The sequence below is a fragment of the Miscanthus floridulus genome, chromosome 10 (assembly GCF_019320115.1).
Source record: "Miscanthus floridulus cultivar M001 chromosome 10, ASM1932011v1, whole genome shotgun sequence".
Classification (NCBI taxonomy): Eukaryota; Viridiplantae; Streptophyta; class Magnoliopsida; order Poales; family Poaceae; genus Miscanthus; species Miscanthus floridulus.
This window is the reverse complement of record NC_089589.1, coordinates 114611603-114632251: the sequence shown is the minus strand read 5'-3', so window position 1 is coordinate 114632251 and position 20649 is coordinate 114611603. Positions and strand designations below refer to the sequence as shown.

Below are 20649 nucleotides of genomic sequence, written 5' to 3'. Positions count from 1 at the left end.
TAAGAGCATCTGTGAACTCTAGCAGGTGGAGAACCTCCGTCTGGTCCATCTCCATAAGCTGATCAGGTGGGGCATTAGCAAGTGCAGTGGCTAGTGCCCCAATTTGAACAGGCTGTGAGACACTATCATCTCTTATTGGCATCACTCCTATCTCATGTGGAGATGGCATCACAGCCCCAACACTATGCATGCCAGGATCAGGCATTCCGCGTCCAGTGGGATAGCAGTAGCCACGACCACCTGTAGGGGACATCCGCAGCATGTAGAAATTTTAGGCCATAATTCAACGAATGACGATGGGGTGATACTCCCAAGAGATTTTAACAGGACATATAAGTGTTTTCTTGCGTTTGTTAAGTTCTATACGTACTCCCACTTTATTAGTTTAATAATATATATAGTTATTTCCTGGCAGCAGCACAGCACACAAAATTTAATATAAATTCTCCCAAAATTTAATCAAATAGACTAGAAGCTTCCTTATTAGCTTCCCATGCACAAATACAAGTTAGTACTATATATACTTACGTGCAAGTATTTTTTTGAAGACACTACTTATACTTTCTGATTGCAGTGAGTTTTTTATATCTGCAGCTCACACATGCAATCTCTTCTCTTTTGTGCAGAATCAATCGGCGGCATCAAATAATCAGTCTCAAGACCCGGATTTGTCGCAGAGGTTCCAAGGGCCTCCGCAGTGATTGCATTTGCATTTGTGGCTTATTGTGACTTAGTTGTGACTTGTGATGATGGTTTATTGTAAATTGTGATGATGGTTTATTGTGACTTATGATGATGGTTTATTGTGAATTATGATGATGGTTTATTATACCTGTGACATATAATTATGCCTGTGATGATGTTTTGTTGTCAATTGTCATGGTTTTTTGTGAATTGAGAGGGGTCCATTATATGTGACAGATTAGTAAAAAAGGGGGGGTCTTGGTCGCTTTGCCGAGTGTAACACTCGGCAAAGAGAGGAGTTGCTGAGTGTCAAGGCAAAACACTTGGCGAAGAGACCATTTTCTGTTATCTGGGAACCTTCTTTGCCGAGTGTATTATAATGGACACTCGGCAAAGTGACCATAAATCTGTTCGTTGCGCGGTTGTTTGCAGAGTGTTTTGAGCGCGACACTCGGCAAAAGCAAACTTTGCCGAGTGTTTTGGGCTAGACACTCGGTAAAGTTTAGAAACTTTGCCGAGTGTTTTGGTCTTGACACTTGACAAAGTTGAGAAACTTTGCCGAGTGTTTTCGTCTTGACACTCGGCAACCTTGAGAAACTTTGCCGAGTGTTTTTCCGTCATGCACTCGGCAAAATCGCCATCACCGTGCCATCCCGTCACCATTTTTTTGCCGAGAGTTTATTTTTGCCGAGTGTTTATTGACACTCGGCAAACTACTGTTTGCCGACAAATTAATGCCGTGTATTCTATGCCGAGTGTTACACTCGGCAAAGCATTTGCCGAGTGTTTTTGGGCCTTTGCCGAGTGTCCCTAACACTCGGCAAAACTACTGTATCCCGATCGGTGATGGAGTCTCTAATATCTATCTTATTATTCGCTAACCGTGTCCGTGATGTCATGGACACGCCCTCAGCGCGCTGCCTCGCGAGCTCCACCACGGCGTCGGTGCCCCGGAGAGGCACCCCGGCGCACGATGACGCAGCCAACATGCGGAACTCCTCGGCACCCCATGGCGGGACGCTCCTGTCTAGGTCCGCCACGCAGGCGCCATAATAGCACCGGCCCACGAAGCGGAGCTCGGCCTCGAGCGGCGCGGCGAGCTCCACCCACATTGCCCAGTTGCGGTTGCGTTGGACGGTGAGGGAGAGGTTATAGGCGACGGCGATGCACGGGGCATTGGCTACGGTGCCGGTGACGATGAGGTCGAGGCTAGCCAACAAGGCGTTTCAACCTCATGCCTCTCCTCTATGGTCCTCTATGGGATCAGTGGTGGTAGGGGGACTTCCTCCCCCCCCCCGCGGCAGGATCCACCCATGGTCGTCGTCCATGGGCATTTGGCCGGTCCCCTCTCGCACCCCTACCCATCGCGCCCACGCCCATAAGAATTCTTCATTCTTACTCTTTGCTTTAACCCAAGACGAAGGTGCAGAAAAGGCCCTACCCCTGCCAGCTAATGCATCAAGCGGCCCAAAAGAGATGGAGATGAATGTAAGTCTAGGATCTCGATTACACGCTGTATGGTGGCTGGATCAAAGATCAAAGCACGATGAACACAGATGTTGGGTTTGGAAACTGCCCGGTGGTCTACTGGGTGATAGTGCCCTTTTTCACTCACAGATATTCGAAGTACAATACGCCTAACTGGCTTACAATGTGATAACTCGACTCCTCGAACTACCAGCTCCATATACTAGCCATCTCTCACACACCCATTAGCTAAACAAACCGCTACACATGGATACAAGACTTGGAAAACACACTCTGCAGAAACCACCTAGTCGTGGACGCGGTCACCGCAACCGCAGCTCCCGCTCTGGCGTTCTTCAGTTTGAATTCTCGCCTTCCCGCCTAGCTGACTCGCTCCTCTCCTTCTCGGTGTCTTCTTCATCAGTGTTGGCAGGATTACGCCAACATTCTCCCCCTTAAGCCTGACAGACACTGAGGTCTCTAACACCGATCAAATGCCTCATGACTGATAACTTCACTGCTGGCATTGCTTTGGTTAGCACATCGGCCTTCTGTTCCTCAGTTCCCACTCTCTTCACCAAGATCTGACCCCTCTCAATGCACTCCCTGATGAAATGATATTTCAGATCAATGTGTTTACTCCTCCCATGAAACACTGGATTCTTCATGAGTGCAATGGCCGAGTTGTTGTCTACATAGAGAGTCACTATTTTAGGCTTCTCTTTTGTTATCTCACTGGTTAGATTCCTCAACCACAATGCTTGCTTTGCTGTTGATGTGGCAGCCATGAACTCTGACTCACAAGAAGACAGTGCTATTGTCTTTTGCTTCTGAGAGCACCAGGTTATGAGGTTCTCATTCAGATAAAACGCCATCCCACCTGTACTCCTCCTTTCAACTGTGTCAGCACCATGATCACTGTCTGTGTAACCCACAATATTGTCTGCACTCCCACCCTAAACGTAGACCAGTCCAAGATATATAGTGCCCTTCAAGTATCTCATGATCTGCTTAATAGCTTTACTATGCATCACTGTTGGTTTTTCCATGAATCTGCTAGCCAACCCAACTGAATATGACAAATCAGGCCTGCTGTGCAATAGATATCTCAGACACCCAATCATCTTCCTATAATCTGTTGCATCCACTCTCTGCCCTTCCTTGTCAGTATTCAGTTTACACCCTGGCTCCATTGGAACTTTGGTTGGATTGCAATCACCCATTCCAAACTGCTCCAATATTTTCTTAGCGTATGCACTTTGCTTAACAGTAATGTAATCTCCCCTTTGCTCTACCTCTATACCAAGGTAGTAGCTTAACAGACCTAAGTCTGTCATCTCAAATTCAGTCATCATTTGCTCCTTGAATAAGCTGATTTCATCTGGATTACCTCCAGTCACTATCAGGTCATCAACATATAATCCTAAGATGACTGCATTCTTCCCAACTCCTCTGGTATACACTGCTTGCTCACTGAGACATCTCCTGAAATTCAACTTTTTCAGACTTTTGTCAAGTTTGACATTCCAGGCTATAGGAGCTTGTCTAAGGCCGTAAAGCGCTTTGCTCAATCTGAGCACATGTTGTTCTCCACCTTTCACTTCATAGCCCTCAGGCTGTGACACATAGACTTCCTCCTCCAATTCTCCATGCAAGAAAGCAGATTTCACATCCAAGTGATGAATTTTCCACCCATTGTTAGCTGCAAATGCTAATAGCAACCTCACTATATCCAATCTAGCAACAGGAGCAAACACCTCCTCAAAATCTATGCCATACTTCTGTACATATCCCTTTGCAACTAATCTGGCTTTGTATTTCACCACCTCACCTTCAGAGTTTCTTTTCACCTTAAACACCCATTTCAGACCAATGGGTCTCTTGCCTACAGGTAACTTTACCAGTTCCCAGGTCTTATTTTTCTCAATGGATTCCATTTCTCTATCCATTGCCTCCATCCACTCCTGATGACTAGCTGCTTCTTTGTAGCAAGATGGTTCATCTACCTCTGCAAGTAGTGCTTCAACATCAGAGTCCATTAATTCAGTGACAGAGGTATCGTCATAGATCTCATCTAAGTTTCTGAACCTCAAGGCTCCACTCTCATTGGTTGATGATGGTGTAGGAACATCAACCACAGATACACTATGTTGGGGTGTTGAAGGATCAGCCACAAAAGTTCCAGTCGGACTGCCTGACAGCTGACTGTTTTCTTCTGCTTGCCACTGTAGTAAATCCGGCACATTATCTGAAACCCCAACTACAGTTTCTGAACCATTATCCATTGGCACATCCTGCCAAGTATGTTCCTCATCATCACCACCACCAACATAAATATATCTCACAGCTTCACCTTCTACAGAAAACTCAGCTGAGCTAACTCCCCCTGAAACAGTGCTCCAATCCCACTTCCTGTTTTCCTCAAACACTACATCTCGGCTTACAACCACCTTGTTTGACTTTGGGTCATACATTCTGTATGCCTTGCTCCCATCTTCAACTCCAAAGTGAACTAGTTTCATGCTTCTGTCATCAAGCTTCTTTGGATGAGGTGCAGCTGGTTTCACATGTCCTGTGTACCCAAACACCCTCAAGTGTCCCATACTTGGCTTCCTCCCAGTCCAAGCTTCATGTGGTGTTGTATTACCCAACACCTTTGTTGGCAATCTGTTCAAGAGAAAAACAGAATGCCTGACAGCTTCTCCCCAGTACTTCCCTGGTATGCTCATGCTTTTCAACAGAGCCCTAGCCATCTCCATTACAGTTCTATTCCTTCTTTCAACAACCCTATTTTGCTGGGGTGAATAAGGAGCTGTAAAATGCCTATTGATTCCTGCCTGTTCACATACACCTGCAAACTCACCTGCAAGGAATTCACCTCCCCTATCTGATCTGAGAGTCTTAATTTTACAGTCAGTGTAATTTTCAACCTCTGACTTGTACTTGACAAATGCTGACAATGCTTGATCCTTGCTTTTTAGCATATAAACATGCATCCATCTTGAGTGATCATCTACCAACAGCATAAAATATTTATTGCCTCCTGCTGTTGCTGGTGTTATTGGCCCACACAGATCAACATGGACCAAATTAAGCTTTTCTGTAGCATGCCACTGAGTTGCTCTAGGAAATGGTGTTCTAGTTTGTTTTGCAGCCAAACAATCACTACACACTTGCTCTGGGTGACTAATAGCAGGCACTCCAGTAGCCATTTCCTTCCCCACCAATTGTTTCAGAGATCTAAAGTTAACATGTCCCAATCTCCCATGCCATAGCCATGCTTTATCATCAATGCTAGCCATCAAGCAATCTGGTTCTACTATTGTCAATTCAATTTTATACATCATATTCAGTGTTCTGGGAACTTTCATGATCAATCTATCAGAGTGCTTTTCTAACACTTCTAATTCATCATCATCAAGCATAACCTTATATCCTATCTCTGTCAACTGACCAAGACTGACAAGGTTGCTTTTTAATTTAGGAATATAGTAAACATCAGAAAGTACCCATTGATCCCCACGTTTTCCCTGAAACACAATAGTACCTTTGCCCTGAATTTCGACAGTAGAGTCATCACCAAACCGTACCTTGCCTGAGATAGCACGATCCAGATCTCTGAACTTCTGAAGATCACCAGTCATGTGGTTGCTTGCTCCATTGTCCAAATACCACAAGTTGCCTGTTGGATTGCCTCCTTCAGACAAGTGGAGTTCAGGCACTGCTCCAACCTCATTCAGAAACACCTTCTGAAGTCGGTTTGTTGACGGGTGCTCAAACTGTCTTGGCATGGCCGTTTCAGCAAGCAACACCGAGTGTTCCTTCTCCTCCGCCTTTGCAAAGTGCGCCTCCTCCTTCTTCTTCTCGTTTGGACATCTATTTGCATAATGCCCATAGGTATGGCACTTGAAACATTTTATGTGACTCTTGTCACGCTTCCCTGCGCCATCCTTCCCGGCATCGCCACCGGCACCTCGACCGCCACCGCCACCACTGTGGCCACGACCACGCCCTCGGCTCCCACCATTTGCTCTCTTCCCCTTCCCAGAAGAATCACCTCCCGTGTTCTTCTGTCTAGCTTCCCACTCTGCTTGGGTGAGCAAAAGCTGCCCACTATTGGATCGCGTGCCGCTGCTACTCCGCTGCGTACGTTCTTCGAATGCCTTCAAATGCCCTACCGCTTCATCAAATGCCAACGACTTCAGATCATAGAATTGCTCAATACCAGCCACGACCGTCAAGTACTGATCGGGCACGATATCAAACAGTTTCTTGACTAACTCCCGATCCTCCAGGCATCCCCCAAGACTGCTGTATCTAACTGACATTGCCGTCAGTTTTCCCACAATCTCATCCAGGGATTCTCCATTCTTCATCCGAATGGCATCGAACTCCGTCTTGAGCGTCTACAATCTCGCGTCCTTCACCCGATCCGCCCCAACGAAGCGAGCTTTCAGAGAATCCCACACCTCCTTCCCTGTCTTCTTCTTGGCGACTTGCATAAGCAAATCATCAGGAATGCATTGAAGAAGATGCGCCTTGATCTTTCTGTCCTTGACGGTCTGCTTCGCCGCCTCCGCCTCGGACAGCGCCGTCGACACCTCCGCCTCCGGCTCAATCACCTCCCACTCCTCCTGATCCTCCATGATCGCCTGAACCCGAATACACCAGCTGGTGTAATTCGTGTGCGTCAAGGTCGGATACACTTGGCGCGCCTCCCCGCCGCTGCGCGCACCCTCTCCTGCCGTCACAATCGACATGGCTCCCGATCTCGAGTGTCTCCACGAGTAATCAAGTCTCTGATACCAGATGTAAATCTAGGATCTCGATTACACGCTGTATGGTGGCTGGATCAAAGATCAAAGCACGATGAACACAGATGTTGGGTTTGGAAACTGCCCGGTGGTCTACCGGGTGACAGTGCCCTTTTTCACTCACAGATATTCGAAGTACAATACGCCTAACCGGCTTACAATGTGATAACTCGACTCCTCGAACTACCAGCTCCATATACTAGCCATCTCTCACACACCCATTAGCTAAACAAACCGCTACACATGGATACAAGACTCGGAAAACACACTCTACAGAAACCACCTAGTCGTGGACGCGGTCACCGCAACCGCAGCTCCCGCTCTGGCGTTCTTCAGTTTGAATTCTCGCCTTCCCGCCCAGCTGACTCGCTCCTCTCCTGCTCGGTGTCTTCTTCATCAGTGTTGGCAGGATTACGCCAACAATGAATGACATGCAATCGTAAAATACGCGTCTCACGTCTCGATCGAGGAACCGAGAATGGAAGAAGGTTTGCATGGCGAAGAAGCATCGGATGTGTGCATCATCCAAGAACGGCAAGGCGTGTCATGGAAGTCAACCGCCTTTACGACGCATGCCGGTGAGTCAACATGGCGATTGGGAAGAGACGCGACGTGATGCGACTGGCGAGGGTATTCAACCGCCTCTACAGGTGCCAAGAGGTGGGTTGGGGGCTGGAGCTGGCTGCCAGCCAGCTGTCGCCCGTGGCTGCACGGCCACTCCTACCTCCCGCGGTGGCATGGTCCCACCCTGCACTCGCCGCTCGGCTCTGCGCCTTCACCGGCCAGCACCTCTGTCCGCTGCCGCCTCACGCCCTCTCCGGCACACCGCGCCGCTAACCCTGGTAGAGCAGCCTCCGCTCGCCCGCACGAGATCCAGTGTGCATGTCCCCGTGTGATGGTGTCAGGCCATGACCGAGAGAGAGGAAGGAAAAAGGTTGGTTCTATTTCTTAATGGGCTGGCAACTAGCTTCTACATGGGCCGTTGAAACACAAATAATGGCCCAGGAAGGAAACTCATCTTCAACCTCCGTTCACTGTCTAGAGAACTTCAGCCCCTCCTTCCCTAGCGTTAATGGTCATTTTTTTATGTGGGGCAGACCTGAGGGGGGCTCCAATGTCGCGGCCAGGGTAGGGGGGCTCAAACCCCCCTCTCCCGCCTCGATCAGGCCCCTGGCCCGATGGCAGATCCGACACTATGCGCACATGCAGAGAAAGCGGTAGGGGTGACGAACCGGTTGTCGACGAAGGATATTCGGTTGATCATTGTCATCGAGGACATTGATTGCTCGGTCGACCTCACCAGCAAGCGCAGGGACAAGAAGGCCGACAAGAAGTCCGACGACCAGAGCAACGTGAACACCATGCTACAGAAGGAGGATGACAAGGATGACGAAGCCAGCAAGCTGACCCTTTCTGGGGTGCTCAACTTCATTGACGGGCTATGGTCGTCGTGTGGCGAAAAGCGCATCTTCGTACGTCTTCACCACCAACTACAAGGACAAGCTGGACCCAGCGCTCATCCGGCGAGGCATATGGCCCAAACGTCCAAGCCCATGTACTGATGTACGTATGTACAGCCAGGCTAATTAAACAATTATTTTTTAATTGAAGGATAATCATCATGAAACTTAAAAGAACGACAATTGACTCTTTTTACAAGGAGACACTGCTGCTGCTAATGTTTGGATAGATCAAGAGCAAGATGACTACTATTTGATCGGCAGGTATGCATTATACAATATTTAGTTGATTATTTAGTCTTTAAATAATCATAGTCATGATGATTTTCTGATAATATTTTCCTTGGCAGGTTGATTCGACTTGTGCTAAATCTACCAGTTTCCATAGCAACCGATGAACCTATTGATGACTTCGATGCGATTTAGATGTGATGCAGAGCAAAATTTAAATGAAACATGTTAGTTCCTTTAACCATTTATGTTTATCGTTATATTTTTCATCGCCAATTTGTCACAACATGAATAATTAATTATTACTTAATAGAGATTTTGGTGTTTCAATATATGATCAAACTCATATACATATATAGATATATATTGAAATTTATGCTTATATTATATGTATTTGATTGTCCGGCCCCCGCTATATATAATTCCTAGCTCCGCCACTAATCGAGATGTCCTACTTACGAGGCATTCAAGGTGCTGGCCCATAACTACCTGGACAGTACCAGTATTTCGATCTGTTCGGTGAGATACACCGGCTGCTGGATCAGGTTGATATGTCTCCGGCGGACGTTGCCGAGCACCTGATACGAACGGAGAAGAGGGATGCCGGCGCGTGCTTGCAAGGTCTCGTCGGAGCTCTGAAAAATTTAAATGCCCAAAAGAAGAGATTTAAACCCGACAGTGATCCAATTCTGGCAGAGAAGTCGGATTTAAACCCGACAGTGATCAATGTACTTGACGTAGTGGGGGGCAGTACATTGGAATCATAAAGAGCCCCCATTTGTTTAAGTGGCTAAGCTATGCTTGCCCCCATTTGTTTAATTATTTTGTAATATCTGTATTTTCCTTTTTGTACTTCGTTCTCTTCTTAATAAATTCACATTATTAGGGGTTGCCCATCCTATTTTCTTTTTTGTACTTCGTTCTCTTCTTAATATTTTTTTAGAATTATTCTAAGTTAAACTTTTTTAAAAAAAATTAACCAAATTTATATAAAAGCGCACTTGATATCAAATTTATACCACTAGATACACCAAATATATTTTCATAGTATATTTACTTGTACCATAGATATGTTGGTATTGTTGTCTTCAAAGTTGGTTATTTTTAAAATAGTTTGACTTAGCAGAATCATACAAATCGATGTATTATGAGACCAGGAGATTATATAGTTTTAAATGACCACAATTAAAATAGAAGCAACAATTCTCTTGAAACATCTAGCAAAAGACTGGTCATCATATTGCTATTTGCGGAAAGATGAGGCCGGCATTCGATACGTGCTATACTCGATCGTGTGTGAAGCATGTGGAGAGGGGTACCTTGAGTGTTGAGTGCTTATCCCGTCATCCGGCGACTTGGACACCATTAAAGCAAAACATTCTTTGCTTCAGCGTCCATATATATGCTCCTCTGTTCGTGAGCTTTCTTGGTCCGCTTCTTTGTGCACACCATGAAAAATTCCTAGACTTAGGTCTAGTTTCGATCCACCGGCTAAACTTGAGCTAGCTAAATTTAGCTGTGGTAGATCTAAACAGCCCAGCTAAGATATCAACTAAAGGCCTCGTAGCTAATGGGAAACCCATTATGTCATTAGTTGTTCTATCCGAGCTAAAGCCAACTAAAGTTGTTCAATGACCAAATTAACCTCCTCTTTTTTCCACATCCTCTTTTTTACACTAATGATTCGGTATCCATAAAAAAATGCAAGGGATGAATCAAGGAAGCATTTGGTTGGAGAGCGAACAGGAGCGGAGCAGTTTCATCCCAACTTCTAGTGTTTGGTTCCTGGACATCGGGAATGGAACAAGCTCCACCAGAGAATATTCACTCAGTATCTTTCACCAGCTCACTCCTCTTTTTGTAAAAGGCAATTGCCATCTTGTTTGGGTGCATAGGTGTAGATTTGAAAGATCTGTGCCCAAAAGTATATTTAAAAAGAATAAAATATAAATATTAAAAAAAATCTGCTATGCAGCCTGTGCCAATTGTCTATGCAGCCGAATTGCACAACTTTTTTTTTTAGATTAGAAAAAAACCTCTTCTCTACCGTGGGCCTTGGCACTGCAACTTGAACGGCTGCTGCGAGCCGGCCATTTCTTGCTACCCCAACATGTCACTTTTTTTTTCTTTTGAGATGAAAACAACCAACAACCAACATGCTGTGGGCGCTCAGCGCAAGATACGGCTCCCAAATATTGGACCAACCAACTAGCCAAGTTTAAACGGGCCGGGCCAAATCATAGCAACGTTTGGGCCGTGGGAGTCGCTTTCGAAACAAACCATCATAAACAGACAAATGACGAGTACGTGATAACGGCCATGTTCAAGGTCGACCCCAGCGCTGACGCCGGGGTGGGAGGCCACCAGAGGGCGGTCTTGAAGCTGAACGAACGAGTCACGGGACCTCCGCTCCGTCGCTAGGCTCGCGGCAGCGGAGCCTCCCATCCTCTGCCTCAACCGCCACGGCGCGCCTGGGCCACATCCTCCACGACCTCGCGGGAGCGCGCCGGTGGCGTGACGCGCCCATCGTCGTCTCAACGCTCCTCAGCGGCAACCCGCCCGACTCCTAGGACGAGACCGGCGTAATGTTCGTGGTATGCAACCATGCCTGATAAGCAACCATGCCCGACCCCAGGTTTGCGCCTTCTTCTTTATTTGGTTCTTTCTTTATTTGTTGATTATTTTGGTTCTATTACAAATCTGAATATCATGTGCCAACCGGCCTTAGTTTAGCCTGCCCTGTGTATCATCAGTATGGTGAGCTTGGGCACTTCTTTAATCGTCTTGCTTTAGCCTACTTTTAGACTCTACAATGAGCAGAGAAGGAACTCAATGGCTCCAGCTTAGTTTGGCCGTCATGCTCTTGAGTTTTCCCTACACACTTTTATTATGTCTTTGTTTCATTTCTTTACTACAATTACCTGTGTCTTCTCAGCCACTTACATATACAGGCTATACTCAAGTTAATCCTACCTGACCTGTAAGCATGGTAATTTATGAAGCCACTCAATTGTTCCCTGTCAGTTGTGCTTAGTAAATTGACCCCCACTCAGTTATCAAATTATGAACTAAACCTATTTGTAGCAGTATACATGTCTACACAATTATATACAGAGTCTTATTATAGTGCGTGCTCCTCCTTTGCTGAATTGTAGATTAAATTTGTTTGTACCACCAAATCGGCAATGCATGTCTTCAAAACTAGATAAAAATGGTGTTATACTGACCTTCAGCATCTCCTTCAATTGTGTGCAGGTGCAACAAAATACTTCCTTTGGCTTTGCAATTTTCGATCTTTGTCAACCTTACTTCAAAGCAGACAATACAATTGAGCTACTGTGCTTGCTTGCCGAGTTGCCGTTTATCGTAAGCATGGTCCTAAAAATAACCTCCGTTGTCAGTTGGCATATTGATGGTCACTGTTTTTTATGGTCCTTTGTCTGCCACTCTTTACTACGTTCAATCCTATATTTCTTTTAGTTATTAATTCCAACATGGAAAGCAGTTTACCCATTTTCAGCAAGGAGTTACTTTGTGCCTTTTGTCAGCCCTGCGACCTGATCAACAGCTGCAGCAGCCTGCACCTTGGTTCTTCACGAAATCTTAGCCCTCATGGTTGAATACCAATAGGTAAATGCATTTTGGATTCCTACATGTTGACTAATGGTTCATTATGCATCAGTTCTGAGGGCATTTTTAGCTAAACCTTTTATAATTAACTAAATCTGAATTTTTAGTTAGTTTAGATGCCGGTCCTTTATGTTTGTTGATTCTTGAATTTCATATGTCCTATAAATGTAGTGTTACATGACATCTGAACTCTGATGTTGTTTGTTAGTTTATACATACTTAGTATTTTACTTAACACCCATAGGTTTTTGGCTATCTTGGATCACACTTTCTTATTTTTACAAGCTAATAATATTGACACTAAGCCTCTTGCTCTTCACTGTGGCCTCCCATTTCCTTGCTAATTTTGTTCTCTGAAACTGCATGGACCTCACAATTCCATAAATATATTGTTCATTCAGATATAAATAAAGTCATTGAACATCTGAGGAGATATTTTGGCATATGTGGAAATAACTGAGTAAACAAAGCATCCAAGTTTTCCTGTTTTTTAAACGCTTATTGATCTGGGTACACTGCTTCTCTTATATGCTTCATTCAGGTATAGAATCAAGGGGAGAAGCTGAAAAATATATATGTTTCCCATCCTAAACTTGCAGTCCTTAATTTTAGTGCTAAATCTGCCTTCGATGATCCGAACCAGGTCTGGCATTCTTCAGATTCTGTTATGCATTGCAATCTCTATGTGCACACCGTATTCAGTTAGTAAGGCATACATTCAACTGTATAATATTATAATATTCAGTTATTGTATACGGTTCACACTGCATACTACTATGTTATTATTTTGGCCCATTATCACAAAGAGTACAGTCATATCGGCCATACATACAAAAACCTTTCTTGACTTCACTAAGAAAGTTTTCAATTCTGCATAGCGTAGTCAATATGTCTATGCATTAGGTGACTTCATCTATTCTTCCAATCCTTCGTGACTAATAAATTATTTAATCTTGAAAAATTATTATTCAGATGCTTATTTACGCATGGGCATGGCGTAACATGAAGTACAAAGTGAGTTGTTATTGTTCATTACACCAAAGGTAAACAAATATACCTGTCGGTGGTCTTGTCTGACTTTTGTTGCTGTCGTGTTTCTTTTTTGACATTAAAATGATGATTCGTAATTGTCTATTCAACCACTTGAAAAAGCATAGTGTACTACTTTATATCCTATTTTTGCCTATATATGGTTTGAACGATACGCTTCTACTATTATAGCTTTATATCCTACTTGATATTCCCTTTACACTTTTATTTAATTGTTTTCAGCTTTCAGGAGAAAGTAGTGTGTTTGGCAGCATCAAAGTCTGCAAATTTGGTGTTTCAAGTTAAAAAATGTTTTTATTAGTGTGTGTGAACTTTTTTTTTTGCGAGAGCATGTACGAGCCTTGTGTTCCTGGAAGAAGGTACTTCTCAAATTGGTTTTTTGATGATGCATGAATGATGAATGTATCCTTCTACCAGACATTTCTTCACAGCCGGCGATCATGCCAATGTCTTTAGTATAGTAATTTAGATCAATGTTCAGAGTAGATCTGTATCCAATTTGTTAATTGTACTTTCTCTCTACCTGTACACACAACTTCTGCATCAAAGTGAAATGATCATATATGCCATCGAGATAAATCCTCTCTTTACCATGCATAATGCATGCTGTTTACGTCTATACTCTCTTCCTGTTGAAGCCTAAACATTTGTGTCGGAATGCATGATCATGTAACTAATGTATATTTTACTCAGTGGCGCTTCACGCTGTTATTATTATACATATATAGATTAATGAATCTGTGAACGCTTGCCATCTACTTCACTCCACTGAATATTTTGCTGTTTCCAAGCCTGCCTTAACCCTACTGAACGTATTGCCTTTTCCAAAGCTATGTGCAGTCACTACGGGCGTGGCGAAGCGCGCCAGCCTACCTAGTTGTCTCAAATGTCCATTAGCAGATAAGCACGGTTAATAATAACTGCACAATACTGTACATGACAGTGTTACACGCTACAGATCACAATGCCGCTGGGCAAGACCGCTCAGGTCGGCGGCGGCGGCCACCGGAGTGGAGAATGGCGTGCACAAGGGAAAGGCGGAAAGCACCGCAACTAACGCCATGGCCGCCGCATCTTTCCCAAGCTCCGCCATTCCCCACCTTCCGCTCCCTCTTCCTGGCTCCGGTGCCGCACCTAACGCCTCCGCCGACGACTTCTACCCCGCCGAGCCCGCCCCCTCCACGCTCCCGGACCTCCGCGCCTCATGCGCCTCTACGCCACCGCCACCGCCACCGCCGCCACCAGCCCACCACCTTCGTCGCGCGCGAGGGGAAGTTGACCATGGCGGACGAGGCCCTGCGCGTGATGTTCGCCGCCTTCGCGGAGGCCTCCGAGCATCCTGGCCGGAAGCTGCGGGCACGGTGGTTTCGATGCAGCACCACGGGCTTCCGCTCTTCGCGGAGATGGCGAACTCGGAGCTCTAGGTCGGCCTTCAGTAAGCCGGGCGCTTTGCAAACGGTGGCATACAACATCCCAATTGTTGTATATACTGTGAACAGAGGCAAATGAAAGAAAGCCAAAACCTTTCAAGAATTCTTAAACTGATATATTGGCAAGCAAGCAAATTTGTATCTCCGTGATTGCAGGTAATCTCAACTTGTACTATTCTATCTTGTGTTTGCTCCTAGCAGTGTATTTTTTCAGAGGCAACTCAGGCGCGTAGGCTTTAACTCTAGAATCTGAAGGCTGATGGGTACATGGTTAAAACATTTCAATTATCATATAGCCAAACTTCAACCCGTCTTAATGTTTGAAACATTATGCCTTAATTTGTTCTAAAAAACACTGCCTTAATTCTTCACCATAAAATGTTCTAAGTAGAGGTCATGGAATTTATTCGTGCTGCCATTCTTCATTCTTTATGGAACCATAGTTGCTATATTTTCTGTTCCTGATTATTTTTTCTCATATTGTATTTGTGTATAACGTCCCATTTTATATAGCTCCCATACTTTGCTGTTATCAGTCAAGTACAGGAAATATCCTTTCAGATTCTTTTTCATGTTTGCAAATTGCGCACAAAGTTCACTTAACCTGGTCATTCTGCAGAACTAACACCATACAATCTATAATTTTAACTCCTCCCCCCTCCTCTTTCTTCAGAGCTTACATCTTTTTCTCTGTTCTTCAGTGGTTATTGGAGGTGTTCAGGATGTAGTAACTATGACTCATGCAAGGGTAAAATAAATATTTATTTCAAAATTTGGATGTGTTAAAATAGGTAAAACATGTGTTACAAACGATGTGTTCCTTTGTTCCAAATTAGGGTAAAGTCCAATTTACACCCTCCAACTTTTACCAAAGTCCGGATTTCAACCTCAAACTTCAAAACCGGACAACTTTGGCCCTCCAACTCTCGAAAAAGTCCAACTTTTAACCTTCTGGGCGGTTTTGCGGGTGAACAGTAACTTTTGATATTTTTGAGAGCGCTGAAATTTTATATTATTTTTTCGAGCGTCTTAACGTCCTCAAATGAAAAAACTCAAAACTACAAAGTTGTAGATCTCATCAAGGTCTACAATTTACATATAAAAAGTATCTTCATCCGACATCGTATTGAAGGGTTTTCTATTTTTTGAAATTTGAGTCTCATCACGCGATAAAATATGGTGCTGAAATTTTATATTATTTTTTCGAGCATCTTACTGTCCTCAAATGAAAAAAATTAAAACGATAAAGTTGTAGATCTCATCGAGGTCTACAATTTATATATAAAAATTATCTTCATCCGACATCGTATTGAAGTGTTTTCTATTTTTTGAAATTTGAGTCTCATCACGTATGAAACAATTTTGTCGCGTGATGAGACTCAAATTTCAAAAAATAGAAAACCCTTCAATACGATGTTGGATGAAGATAATTTTTATATGTAAATTATAGACCTCGATGAGATCTACAACTTTATAGTTTTATTTTTTTTTATTTGAGGACAGTAAGATGCTCGAAAAAATAATATAAAATTTCAGCACCATATTTTATCGCGTGATGAGACTCAAATTTAAAAAATAGAAAACCCTTCAATACGATGTCGGATGAAGATAATTTTTATATGTAAATTGTAGACCTCGATGAGATTTACAACTTTGTAGTTTTGAGTTTTTTCATTTGATGACGTTAAGATGTTCAAAAAAATAATATAAAATTTTGGCGCTCCCGAAAATATCAAAAGTTACTGTTCATCTGCAAAATCGCCCAGAAAGGTTGAAAGTTGAACTTTTTCGAGAGTTGGAGGGCCAAAGTTGTCCAGTTTTGAAGCTTGAGGTTGAAATCCGGACTTTAGTGAAAGTTGGAGGGTGTAAATTAGACTTTACCCTCCAAATTATGCACTCTATCACACTGTGGAAGTGTTACTAGAAGTAAAAAAATGTTACGGCAAAGAATCATAGTAACACTAGACAAATGTTCCAGTAGATAAGTAAATGTGTTATAAAGTATGTACTCAACTACAATGTGGAAGTGTTCTTGGAGCTTAATAAAAGTGTTGCAACAAAGAATCACTGTAACACTTTTCTTGATATAAAAGAACACATATATTGTGTTCCACTAGATCAGTCCACAGTAACACAGCTAATTGGAACACAAAAAAAGATGTGTTACTAAGAGGACTAGTAACACTTTGTTGAACCTATTGTAACACAAGTTGGTGTTACTATATCCCTGTGTTGTAGTAGTGATTCACCATTACCTCCTCCCCGCAGAATCAACATAGTCCTTCTTCATCCTCTTCAGCTTCACAACCACATCCTTCATTGTCAACCTTTCATCAGGTGCATCTCTTGAGCACAGCAGACCCAACTCGAATATTGGGACAAGGTCAATTAGACTGCTAGCAGACTCTGAGGGATTGTTACCATGATTACGGATAAAGCCGCAATTTTCTTCAATATCTTGTACGAGTTCAGTGTCCAGGAGCTCAAGAAGCCTCGATGGAAATGCTCGATGAACCCACTCCCGAAGGCTTCGTTCTCCAGCGAACATTGAATCAGTTGGCATCTTTCCGGTGAAGACTTCCAGTAACATGATACCGAAGCTGAATACATCACTCTTCCTTGAGGCTTTACCCAGGGAGCCATATTCTGGTGACAAGCAATAGTATCACCGTAGGTTAGCGACAACAACATTATTACACATTATCAATAGTAATTAACAGTGTGACTGTGTAAGTGAAATTAGTGGGGTACCTGGTGCCATGTATCCTATTGTTCCAGGCACGCTTGCTGAAATCATGGAGCTCTCCTCACCTTGGAGCAGTTTTGCAATGCCAAAGTCTGCAACATGTGCTGTCATTGCTTCGTCAAATAGCACATTGCTAGGCTTCAAGTCACAATGCAGGACTACCTCATAGTGCTCATGGTGCAGATACTCCATTGCCATCGACACATCTAGCATAATGTCTAATCTCTTAAGGAATCCAAGGTGTGGCGTGCCTTCACTGTGCAGGTGTGACTGCAAGCTACCATTAGGCATGTACTCAAGCACCAGTGCTCTAAAGTCTAGGTTGGAACAGGTGTTAATAATTCGTATCAAGTTGCGGTGCCGAACCATGCGCAATACTTGGCATTCAGCATCGAAACTCCTCACAGCCTGTTGAAGCTGCATATTCAGAACTTTTATTGCAACAACCAAGTTGTCACCCAGTTGGGCCTTGTAAACTTTACCAAAGCTTCCAGATCCCACCAAATTTTCCTCACTGAAATTACCAGTAGCACGCACAATATCATGGTAGGAGATTATATCATGGCCAAAAGCATCAGCCATCCTGGCAGAACCCATTACCTCCCTCTGCTTTAATTTTTTCTTTCTGATCAACAGGTACAAGCAAATAGCTATAAGACATAGTGCTACAGTTGCAGTTGCAGGGAGTATGAACTTTAGGATGTGTGAATGAGCCGAGTAAGAATTTCCTGGACACGGTGAAAATCCTAAACGAGAAGCACCACACAGCCCAGAGTTGCCCATCAAAGACTGCAGAGTAATGTTTGTGAAAACACCACCCTCTGGTATCTGACCTTGTAGATTATTGAAGCAGAGATTAAGGCTCATTAGGTAGGTAAAATTGGCAAAGTATTTCGGAATGTTACCAGACAGATGGTTGGAGGATAGGTCGAGTGTCGCTATACTTGATAGTTTCTTAAAGGAGTCAGGAATTGAGCCACTAAACAAGTTATTTGATAGATTCAAGTAGGTCAGCATTTGAAGCTGTCCAAGTGAATTGGGAAGTTTGCCAAACAAGTGGTTGGCAGAAAGATCGATTTGATCAATTTGTGCCAAGCTGCTAATATCATCAGGTAACGGTAACACACCAGTTATGGAATTGTGAGACAGATCAAGTAAAACGAGATTGTCAAGGTAGAAAATGCTGGATGGCACACCTGAAGAGAACTGATTATAAGACAGCCCAATATACTGCATCCTAGTGAGGTTACCAAGGTTATTTGGTAAAACACCTGAAAATTTGTTGTCATGAAGAAACAATCGTTCTAGGCTGCTGAGAGTAGCAATTTGTTTTGGTACATGACCAGACATGTTATTCATGGAGAAGTCAAGCATCCGTAGATTTTTCAACGTCATGATGGACTCTGGGATTAAGCTGCTTATTTGGTTGTATGAAAGGTCCAACAGGCTTAGAGCACTTAGATTTGATAGACTAGCAGGAAGATTGCCAGTTAACTCATTGTCGAATGCTAAGAAGAATGACAACTGGCTAGAGAAGTTTCCCAGATAGTCAGGAAGATTACCAGTGAAAAAACTAGCTGAAATGTCAAGGGTTTGGAGTTGCCTGCAATTCGAAAGGATAGGCAAAAAATCAAGTCCTCCATGAAGGAAGTTCCACCCAATGCTAAAAATGTTAAGTGATCTGCTATTCCCAACTGTTGTTGGTACAGATCCTGTCAATGCATTTGATTTCAAGACCAGAAAAGATAGTTCAGATAGGTTACCAATAAAACTAGGAAATGAGCCAGTCAGATGATTATGCGAAAGGTGCAATCTAGAAAGCTTCCTCAATTCTATCAATCCCGGTGGAATCTCTCCAGTTAGATTACAGAACGCAAGTTCTAGGTCAACAAGCCCGGTGAGGTTGCTGAGCACATCTGGGATTGGTCCAAAAATTTGATTGTTGCCCAGGGCTATGACAGTTAGCTGTGGTAGTGTAGCTAACCATGTTGGCAAAACATCAGCAAATAAATTGGCAATCATATTAATTTTATTGAGGTATTGACATGCTGCAAGTCCAGATGGGAGTCGACCTTTGAAGCTGTTCCTATGGAGATCGATCACTCGCAACATCGGGAGATTAAAGCTTATATTATCAGGGATAGGTCCAGTGAGCTTGTAGTTTCCGTACAGGATCATTTGCTGCAGCCTAGACATGTTGAATATGGATGGAGGCACTGGGCCTGTGAGTTGATTAACTTGCAATGCTAGGGTCTCTAGCTTGGACAAGGAACCAATACAATTTGGTATTGTTCCTGACAGGCTATTGTTTCCAAAATTTATGTGGGTTAACAAAGGTGTGCTGTTGAATAAATTTTCAGGTATGTAGCCACTTAAGTCATTCTTTACAAAACTTATGTACCTAATGTCATGCAAATTTTCGAGCTCTGGAATGATATGCCCCGAGATACTGTTGTAGTGTAGAACAAGAACCTGGATTCTAGTAAGGTTTCCTATGGCAGATGGTATAGTACCTGACAATCGATTGTGACCGAGATCAAGAACTCTAAGACGAGTCAACCTTCCAAGATCAGCTGGAATGGAGCCTGACAGCTCTGTGTTTGCGAGATTGAGGGAAGACAAGAAAGAGAGATTACCAAGATATGGATTGATCATGCCTTGCAGGGGTATGTTGGGGAGCTCCAAAGAAATGACACGCTGCCGACGCGGGCTGCAAGTGATGCCTATCCAGTGGCAGAAGGATGTGCTGGCTGTCCAGTTCATGCGAAGGATTCCAAGAGGATCAGACACCTGGGCTCTGAAAGCTAGCAGAGAAGTGAGGTCAGTCTCACTGCTACTGCTCAAGGAGGAACTAGGCAGAGCTGCAGCCAGCAGCAAGATGCCCAGCAGTGTGATTTGGCTACATGGCCTCACCCTCGCCATCTCGGTATTGGCAAGTGTTGTTTCGTCTTTGAAAATAAAGTTGGAGTAGCAATAGCTGATATATAGATAGAGTGATTACAGCAGTTTGTATGTCACTGTTATTGACTTAATATAGTACTAGTTCAGTGCACCTAGCCAAGCAAACAAACCTTGACTTCCTTAAAAAAAAAACACTTAGCTCCATTAAACAACACTATTTGAAGGTGTTTGAAGTC

The 20649-nt window shown here is 43.7% G+C and overlaps 1 protein-coding gene across 1 annotated transcript; it reads right to left on the bottom strand.

The window, feature by feature from the left end:
- Positions 1-16876: 16876 nt before the first annotated feature.
- Positions 16877-20414, bottom strand: LOC136485388 (probable LRR receptor-like serine/threonine-protein kinase At3g47570). Its single transcript, XM_066482283.1, has 2 exons — positions 17518-20414; positions 16877-17412 (listed from the first exon to the last, which is right to left on the bottom strand). Exons 1-2 carry the CDS (start codon positions 20273-20275, stop codon positions 17018-17020), a joined length of 3153 nt encoding a protein of 1050 aa, XP_066338380.1. The 5' UTR covers positions 20276-20414; the 3' UTR covers positions 16877-17017.
- Positions 20415-20649: the final 235 nt, after the last annotated feature.